General features: G+C 26.3%; 1 protein-coding gene across 1 annotated transcript; it reads right to left on the bottom strand.

Annotated features, from left to right (window-relative positions):
* Positions 1–7388: 7388 nt before the first annotated feature.
* Positions 7389–10075, bottom strand: LOC137805903 (glutamate receptor 2.8). Its single transcript, XM_068605785.2, has 4 exons — positions 9658–10075; positions 9230–9554; positions 8724–9133; positions 7389–8384 (listed from the first exon to the last, which is right to left on the bottom strand). The coding sequence occupies exons 1-4, from the start codon at positions 9994–9996 to the stop codon at positions 8043–8045; spliced, it is 1416 nt and encodes a 471-aa protein (XP_068461886.2). The 5' UTR covers positions 9997–10075; the 3' UTR covers positions 7389–8042.

The raw sequence follows: 10075 nt of genomic DNA, 5'->3' as shown, positions 1-10075 counted from the left end.
TGACCTATCCAGTTTCCATAATCTTTGAAGCTCGCCATTTGTCCAGTTGTCTGAAAATTATGCGGTCTAAAGGAATTTATATGGCTGGAAAGTAATGTTTTAGATGTCAAGTTGCATTTAAAATTGAAAGGTTTACAAAATACTTTCTCGGATCAAATTTAAGTTCATTAGCATACATTTCTGTCACGGGTCACATCACTTGATATGCAAATATAAAAATCAAGAAAAAATTTGGGTTAGTTGCATTTTTATTTTTATTAAGGAATGACTTTCTGCGGATGATTTTTTTCCCCTATAATCACTCCTATGAATGAATGAAAACTAAAAATAAAATAAGTTTCTTCATAAAGTAAAATTAATTTATATTTATAGAATTTTCTGGTATAAATTTTCTAAATATTTCTAAAACACAAGAAAAATAAATTAATTTGTCATTAGCTAAAATCAGATTATCTAGAAAATGATATAATTTTATTTTTCAATATAGTTTTTTCTTCTAGAAATACTTGAATAAAATCTATCTTATCACTAAAAATATTATTTTAATATAGGTCTATAAACATTAGTTATTTATAATTGGAAGTTATTGAAATGAAGACAGTTTTTTAATAATAAGTCTTACGCGTGAAGACATTCATTTAACAACATAGTCGTGTGCAAGAAGATAAGAAAACTTCTTATTAATGAGCAAAACCTATAGAAGGTTTACCGTCAAAAATATACAATTGTTTTTGTTGGGATTGTGACTTTTCATAACTTATTCTAAAGAGGATTAAGATAAGAGTTATAATGCACAATTCATTTATAAATTCGAGTAATTCTTGGAATTCCAAAAGAGTTTAAAGATATTAATTTAATAATAACATTGAATGTTAGAAAAGAATAAATGATTTAGTTAAATGAAAAGGGCAGTGAGTTGGTTTTAATTTTTTTTTATAAATTGTTTTTGTTGTCCTTTTTGTCAATTCTTTTAAAATTGTAATTAATTCAGAAATTATATTTAAAGAAAGATTGTAAAAGAAATATAAAGTAGTTCAGATCATAAATGATCTATATTATTCACAATGACCCTTACAAATACAAGACAATAAACAAAAGTTAAATCAATTATTGAATATATTTAAGAGGATATAATCAACCCTATGAATACTTAAGAGGATAGAAATAAGATAAACTCTTGACTACACTGATATAAATTGGAACACACTTTAACACTATTCAAACAAAGAAAAAAGGTATCAGAATTCACAAAGTTTTTAGCACGACACAATCTTTGATTTTAAATCTTGAAAGCTCTTTGACAATTTGAGAATAACTTAGATAATCTATGAAGGATCTATGTTTTCCACTAGTATTTGTTTTATAAAAGATTAAGACCAAATTTCTATTTATAGAAATAAGAAAACACTGATTTAAAGAAATTTCCAAACATAATTAATTATAATCTCAAATTGATAATAAAAAAATCAGTTACAAAACATTTCTATTGTAATCGAATGTATTAATCGATTATTTCCGCTTTACAATTAATTAAAAAAAAAGTTAATTGATTATACAAGATTTTAATCAATTAATTTATGAGAGCATTGAAAACACTTAAATATGTTTTATGGTTTAATAACTGAACTCATAATTGATTATCCTATTTTGAAATCTATCATAAATAATTTTATCGATTATTTAAAAACTTAAATAATTAACAAAGTCACAAAACCTTTTTTTTTCATATTTTAAACCATAAAAAATAATTTTTTTAATTGATTTTAGTATAAGTTGTGTGCTAAATTAAAAGTCTTATAAATATATTTTATAAAAGATTTAACATATAAAAAAAATTAAAAACTCTCAAAACATTTTCAACATATTCATCAAAAACATCTTTAGTAGAGGTCTAAGTCTTTAGTGGAGGTTTGAGTCTTTCCTTCAAGTCAACATTAAAATTGTGTCAAGTCCAACATTAAAAATGAGTGCTGGTAACATCATATAAATTTGACCAAGAATATTTATAAATCCTGTATACTTAACTAAATTTACTGAATGCAAATCTTATAACTATAGTTTTTATAATAGAATTGGACTTATCAGTGAATAACCAAGGTTCTTTCTTTTATCCAAATTACATTAAGACTGCATAATTAAAATTAATATTTTAATTTCTAAATTAGTTAGTTTGAAATTAATATTTCACTCATTGATTAATCTAGAATTGATTTTTTCACTTTTAAATTAGTTAATTCAAAATTAACTTTTTTCATTTATGGATTACCAATCCACATATTTTTCTTATAGAACTTTTGATCCAAAACTTGTTTAGAATTCGAAAGCTAATTGATTCTAAATTGTTTTATAATAGGGATTGTATCTTGAATTTAAGTAAAATTTCAGTGACTCTGGAATATGCATCAAAGAAAGAGAGAAATAATTGATAGATGGATGACGTTAGTATACATTAAAGAGAAGGATAAATGAGAGTGTGATATAAGAATATGAGGAGGTGAGAGCTAAGTATGTCTAATGTATTTAAAATTTAGAGTCACGTATTTGGTTTGTGGTTGAAAGTTTTTTTTTTTTTTTTTTTTTTCAGGTTATAAGAAGATTTTACTAATCATCTATTTCTATTGCAGAATTGTATGGTTAGTTTGGAATCAATGTTTTTTATGGTTAAAATTGGTGTAAGTTGTTCCTCTTGATTCCTTCTCACATTTCAATTTCATTTAGTTTTTGACCTATAATGCATTTGTTTATGTTAATTTAGTTTTGGGGAGTTTGTGGATTTTTGTGGTAAGGGAGTTTTGAAGTTATAGGAATAATGTCATTGTGGAGTGGTAGATCATTAAAAAATCTTCTCTTTGTCCAATTAAAAACTTGGTCTTGAGTTACATAAAAGTTTCCTTTGCTCACTTCTTATTCTCTGATTGGTATTTTGTCCCTATATCTTGTCTAAGTATGATTTAAATTATTTGTGTTTGTTAGTCTCCGATTAATTGTCTTGTGAGTTGAATATTTGTTGGTTGAGCAGTTGGGTTGTGTGTTAATTTTAGGTGATATCAGTTTTTATTTGTTTGGGTTGCTAGTTACGTTGTTTAAAGTTGAAGTTGTATTTATTAATGCTTTGATTTTTTTATTAGGGGGTGACTTTCTCCGTTTGTTAAGAATAACTAGATGAGGTGTGGATTAATTTCATAATCAATATAAATGTTCAATCACCTTTTTCTGAAGTGAGTTCTATTTATTCTGATAAAGAAAAAAAAATTATAGTTTAGTTTATTAAAAAAATATAGTTTAGTTTATTGCCAATTCTGACAGATATTTTAAGGTGTGGGGAGTGGGGGTGTATGCAGTTTGTATATTTATTTAGCTTTTCGCGTTTAGAATATGTTGCTAGCTGGTGTATCCCCAAAAGTGCTAATGTGTTGGAATTTAACCAATTAATGTGAATCCATTTGTTATGTCAGTTAGCAATTCATTAATGTGTTGGAAGATGTCAGAGCATAGAATATGATTTTTATTTCATGTTTGATGCGTTTTTAAAATAAAAAGTGACATGTTCTCCGAGGGCTATACTTAATTGGACCCGTTTCATCTACAACACAATTTTATAAATAAGTTAAATATATATGGGTAACATTAAGTACTAGACCCTTCTGCCGCATATATATTATAACAAATTATCGGGAACACAGTGGGAACACGGCACTGACGTGTATCCACAATTTTTTATTTTTATTTCTATAGTATTTTTTTTATTTTTCAAAAATAATTTTTTTTAATAATATTAAAATGAGAAGTTAAAGAGTATACAGTTAAAAGAGTAGTGTGTATCCGCTTTTGTATTTTTTTATTCTTTAAAAACAATTTCTCTTAATAACATTAAAATGAGAAGTTAAAGAGTATGTTAATAAAATAGTGGAGAACGGTAATTAAAAGTTACATATAGTAAAGAGAATGAATGAATTTTCAAAATTTAAAATTCAAAATTACTATTTAAATTCAAAATACTCTCTCAAAATAGAAAATAATTAAATAGAATTTGAGTTTCATATTTTTTATAATTTTTAATATTTTATTAATTATGGGTAAAAATATATGTATTTGGTAATAGTTAAAATTTATTTAAAACTACAAACTCAACCGAAAAAATAATTAAATAGAATTTGAGTTTCATATTTTTTTTAATAATTTTTAATATTTGATCAATTATAGGAATTAAACCAATATTTTTCATTAAGTCTATAAACAACCAATAATATATGACAATCATTACAATACATATGACACCATTAAACAATAAACCAAAAATTCATCCTTGTTTGAAAAATATTATATACAAAAGAAGAAAATGCAATGAAATCTGCTTCTCTTTTCTTCACTTTGGACCCTTGGACCTGTATATAGACTCGTTTAAATTGTTCTCATCTTTTCCACCCAAATCTAATCACTCTCTCCACTCTTTCCACTTTCCAGTTAAATAATAACAAATAAAATAAATTTTAAAATTAAAAAATTATTTTATTAATTTTTGAAATTATAAAATGTCCAAATAACCAAAATAAATTAATACAATAAATTATTAAGTAAAGATAAAATGGAAAAAAAATTAAGAGCAGTTAAGAGGAGAATAAGAAATGACACAATGACCATAATACAATAATAAAATTAAATATTAATATAAGGATAAAATAGGAAAAAAAATTAAGAGCAGTTAAGACGGAAATTCCCTTTATATAGAGATATTGATATCACATTAATTAACATAATAAAATTGTGATACAAAGTATAAAAATCAGTCTAAATTTAACAACATAAAATTGTGATAGAAACTATGAAAATCATCCTCTAAATTTTTGACAACGATTTTTTAACTGTAAAGTATTTTATCATGGGTAAGTAACATTCGTTTAAGTTACATTTGTTTAATCTTTCAATACACCAAACAAATTCAGTGGTTATAATATTATTATTATTATTATTATTATTATTATTATTATTATTATTATGATTATTATTATTATTGATAATAAAAGTAATAATATTAATAATATTATTATTGTTATTATTAATATTATTTTTTCTTTTTTACAATATTATAGTTTGGATTTTGATTTTAGAACCAGAATTTCTTTCAAATTTAATTTATAAATAAAATTTAGATTTGGAAACATGTTGGAGAATGGAATACAAAGCAAAATGTATTGTGAAAACATGTTTTTTTTTAAATTTTACCAATAAATTAATTAAATGTGGTTTAAGATATCCACAATTTTAAAAAAATGGGATAAAATTATCATATTTTAATAATTGCTATCTAAAGACAATTTTAATTAAATATGATTTAAAATATTCATAATTAAAGATATATCTTTATTATTTTAGGTCACATTTTTTTAATGTGGTTTATTTTTTTTAAAAAAGTATAATAGTGATTTATAAGTAATATTTGTAAAAGTATTTTTTTTACTTTTAGATTACCTTTATAAATATGATCATAATGTTTAACCTACACATGCTAAAGACAACGTTGTTATTGTAAAATTGATCTTGAGTAATTCTTAAACCACATTTATAAAATTATTGTTTTTTCATATTTAAATAACAATTATATAAGTGTGACCTATTAAGGGAAAAAAGTGTAATTAGAAATGAGAAATGATATTAGATAGTAGTTTTAGTTTGCTGAAGTGGAAATGTTTGCTATCCTTGTTTTGATTATCAATGTCAGTATTGGAATTTGAGACTACAATTTAGATACACTGCTATCAAGAAAATGCAATTTAAAGCATATTGTGCAAAATCGCTTTGTAAGTTACTCCAAACAATTTCTCGTATTTGAGAGTTAACCCTATAGCTGAAATAAGAGTTATTTATTGTATCTTTTATAACTGTGCAATTCTATGTAAATTTTACAATATTTGTTTATATATATCTTGATTGGACTATATATGCTTTCTCTGGTTGTTGAAAGTCAATTTTATTGTTTTAAAATATAAAATATTCTTAAACCCTATTTTAATTGAGTATCTTATCAAATATTATAATTTTATTATTATGATGACGATTGTGAGTTTGCGTATGGCATAGGTTAGTGGGGGTATTTCTCCCACGTTAGATAGAGAACCCTATAACGACATCACAGAAAAATATGTTTAAATAATAAGAACTTTTTTAAGGCTAAACTAACAAATCAAAAGTAATAAAATTGTCGCTATCATCACTACTTGTGTTAGTTGTGTTCTGTTTGGACTTGTTATTCTTGTATTTATGACAATTATATCAAAGGTTTTATCTAGTGTAATCCTTTAGTATATCCTAATATAGAATACTTTCTACTCACTATTGAGTGGATCTAATATCAATATTTTTAATTTCAGTTGGATATATAGTAATATTAAGATTAATAACATATTTTATGAGTTTGATATTCTTGAGTTGATTCATGAAATGTGTATTCTATCTTTTAAAAAGAAATCTCATTGACTTCTTTTATAAACTATAAATAATTCATCCTATATTTTTTATACTTATTTTGGTTTAATTCTTCAATGTTTAATGTATCGGCATAATATAAGAATATTATCACACCAAAATTATTATTATTAAAAATTACATGGTTTAGAAGAAAATGAAAAATATAATTTTATTTAAATATTTGAAATAAAACCAAAAATATATAAACCTTAATATAAGAAAATCATTAAATAGAAACTAATTTTAGAAACAAAAAATAATTAGTTGGTATAGTAACCAAATTAGAGACTATTTTGGAGACTAAAAATGTTAAATGGTTTATAAATTGGTATCTAATTAGTTACCAAGGTTTTAACTACCAATTATTTAGATTCTAAATTTGGTAGCTAATTAGATACCAATTTAGAAACCATTTAATAATAATAGAAACTAATTTAGAAACCAACAAATTTTGTAGTAGTCTCCAAAATGGTCTCTAATTTGATAACTATAGTAACTAATTAATTTTAGTTTTAATCAATGATTTTCTAGTATTGCGTGGTTCAAATCCCTAAAGATTATAATTACAAAAATTATATTAGACTTAAAGAAGGTTTATAATAGTATATCCCCTTTCATATATATGCATTTTCTAGGTATCTATTTTACTTTTAAGTTAAATACAATAATAAAAATGTTATACTTATATAGAGACGGTTACACATTAAGTTTTATCTTTTTTGTTACAAATTGTTTGTTAGTTTTGTTATTAATAATAAAGATTAAATAAATAGGAACCACTTTAGGGGTGGTCCAACCCTTATACAGAAGTATACTTGTCTCCTAAACATAAAACAGAGATCTAAGCCAACATCCAGCTAAACATCTAGGACAAATCCACCACACAAAAACAACATTAAATAATATTCATGCAAATAAGAGGATCAAGACCAAAAGAAGTTTATATATTATTTCATTCCCTAATCCATCGAAGCATTTTTTTAGGACAAAATCGTGACGGAACACCAATCTTCAAAGCGGACAATATCTCAAATACAATGATTGATCATAACGATGTTGTCTCATTGATTTGAGTTTGGAAGAAGCCCTTGAATATATCATTGCATGAAAATTATGAAATAGAAACCAATTTTAGAGACAAAAATAATTAGTTGTTATAGTGACTAAATTAAAAAACATTTTAGAGACTAAAAAAATTGTTGATTTTTAAATTAATTCATATTATTGTTAAACAGTTTTTAAATTGGTATCTAATTAGCTACCAATGTTTTAACTACCAATTATTTAGATTTTAAATTTGATATAAAAACACTTGATAGCTAATTAGATACCAATTTAGAAACCCTCTAATAATAAAAACTAATTTACAAACCAAATTTTTTTTATTCTCTAAAATATCTCTAAAATAATCAATATAATAACTAATTATTTAATATCATCAATATAATAATTAATTATTATTTTATTTTATTTTTTTGTCTAAAATTAGTTTTTTCTCCATTATTTTGTTGTTGTAATGTATATTATCTTATCTTTGACAAAGTCTTAAAGCCACTGTTCCAATCTCTGACAAAGTCTTAAGCCACTGTTCCGTGAGTTGAATCTTGAACTGGATTGGAAAAATGGGGGACATACCTCTGAGTGAATGCTTTAGCCGTCAAAATGAGTCTTTGGCAAATAAATCTTTCTGAAATCAACAACGCTAACAAAGTAGAAATCCCAGCAATAATGAAAAGCCCCGCGAAGCTATGAAAGCTGAGACTGAGAGGAGCAGAAGATATTTCCGCAGACGAGTCTTCTCCTCCAATCTCATTCTTTCCAAAATATTTTTCCTCGATCTCATTCATTATTCCACTTTCAATCACATTCAGGATGCCCCTCGAAAAGTAATCCGTGAGATTGGAGTTTAAAGGGAATACCTGAAAACAACTTATTTTATGATAAAACTATACGATAACTGCACTCATTATATGATATTTGTATATATAATTCACATTTGATTAACTTTAAGTTTAACTAAACTACTTCACCCAAGCACACAGTCAGATTTTCATAGACCAATTAGTTATGACTTATGCATTATATGTATGTGTAGAGTAGCTCATAAATAGAACAAGCAAAATATATGCTAAAACAGGTAAAGCCTTGTACATGTATTGTTTAGTCTTAGTTTTACAACGACAAATAAAACAAAATTAAAGAAAAAGAACCGAAACACAAGCTTGTACAAGAATGAGAATAAGAGAAGAGAGACTTACAAAACCAAACCCAGCGTTTCTATATTCGGGGCCAGCCAAAATGTAATTGGATCCGTATTCTTTAAGGTAGAGTTTAAGGTAGGGCACTTCATCGAATATAGCTGCAACACCCCCATTTTTGCTTCCAAGCTTTAGAGCATCATGATACTCAGCAATGGTGCTATATGGCCTTAGTTTGGACGGGTCAAACTTAAATTGGTCAATCAGAACATCGTAAACAAAAGACCCAGACTGGTATCCAACGTAATAACCCCCTCTCCTTAGATCATTAACGTTCTTTAAACTGGGTCGCAGTTGATCCAAGGTCAATATAGAAGTCAAGTTGGCAGTGTAACTTTGCATGAGGACCAACGCCAATAGAAGCCAAACCATCAGCACAAATCTTGACCATCTTTTTACCACTACTTGTTCTGAAAATTCAAAAATTTGAAACCAACATACTAATTAACACACATATATATAAATTATATAAAATTAAAACATGAATCAACAGCATGCGTAATTACTTTCGGGAAGAATGGCTTGTGAGATTGGAAACAATAAGATGGTTGCAGGGCAAAGCTTTTTCTGATTTGGAGAACCCTCTTGATTAGGCAGCGCGCTTACATTTCTTTCCATGATGAGTATGGCAAGCCCTATGAAGGTAGAGATGATGATTATTCTCAACCAAAGATCCCAACTGAAGGGTTTGACAAAAGTCCACATGTTTTGATCCCTCCCATGTTGAACTGGTACTACCATTTTAACTCCCGATCCAATATATGGCACCGTGAAATCTACGTAGTTTGAACGGTTGGCTAGGATTGTTATATCCCCTACCACCGCATCATACTATTTCGTCGTGGTTTTAACCAAAGATAAAAGCAGAGTCACCGTCAGGTTTTCTGGCTATATATACATTTTCTTAAATAAAAGAAAACACAAGTTTACTAACCTCTGACAGGAAGTGTTCTAGATATGCATCGTGAAATCCGGAACCATGGGTTGGTTCAACAACAGAAGGTACAACATGTAGAGAAACATTGAAGGGTAAGCGGGTTACAACGGCATTCAAAACATCCACGCAATATCCAGAAACGGTGTACTTTTGTTGAGAAGGGTCCCAAACTACATTCACAAATTGGGGGAAACCATGCATGGGTACCGTTACTCTTAACTTTATCTCTCCATTCTTCAATCTACCATTTGATCCATTTACAGTTGGTGACTGTAGTAGCACAAGCAAACCAATTAAAAACCAATAGAAAATAGAAAAAAAACACTTATCCTTCATCGTATAGTAAATACTAGCTAGTACTTTTAATCACTCCTTCCTCTTTATATAGTTTTAGCCCATTAGAGAACGCTTATTT

The sequence above is a fragment of the Phaseolus vulgaris genome, chromosome 3 (genome assembly GCF_051622355.1).
Source record: "Phaseolus vulgaris cultivar YP4 chromosome 3, ASM5162235v1, whole genome shotgun sequence".
Lineage (NCBI taxonomy): Eukaryota > Viridiplantae > Streptophyta > Magnoliopsida > Fabales > Fabaceae > Phaseolus > Phaseolus vulgaris.
Note: the sequence above shows the minus strand (reverse complement) of the source record. Positions and strands in the feature narration are given on the sequence as shown.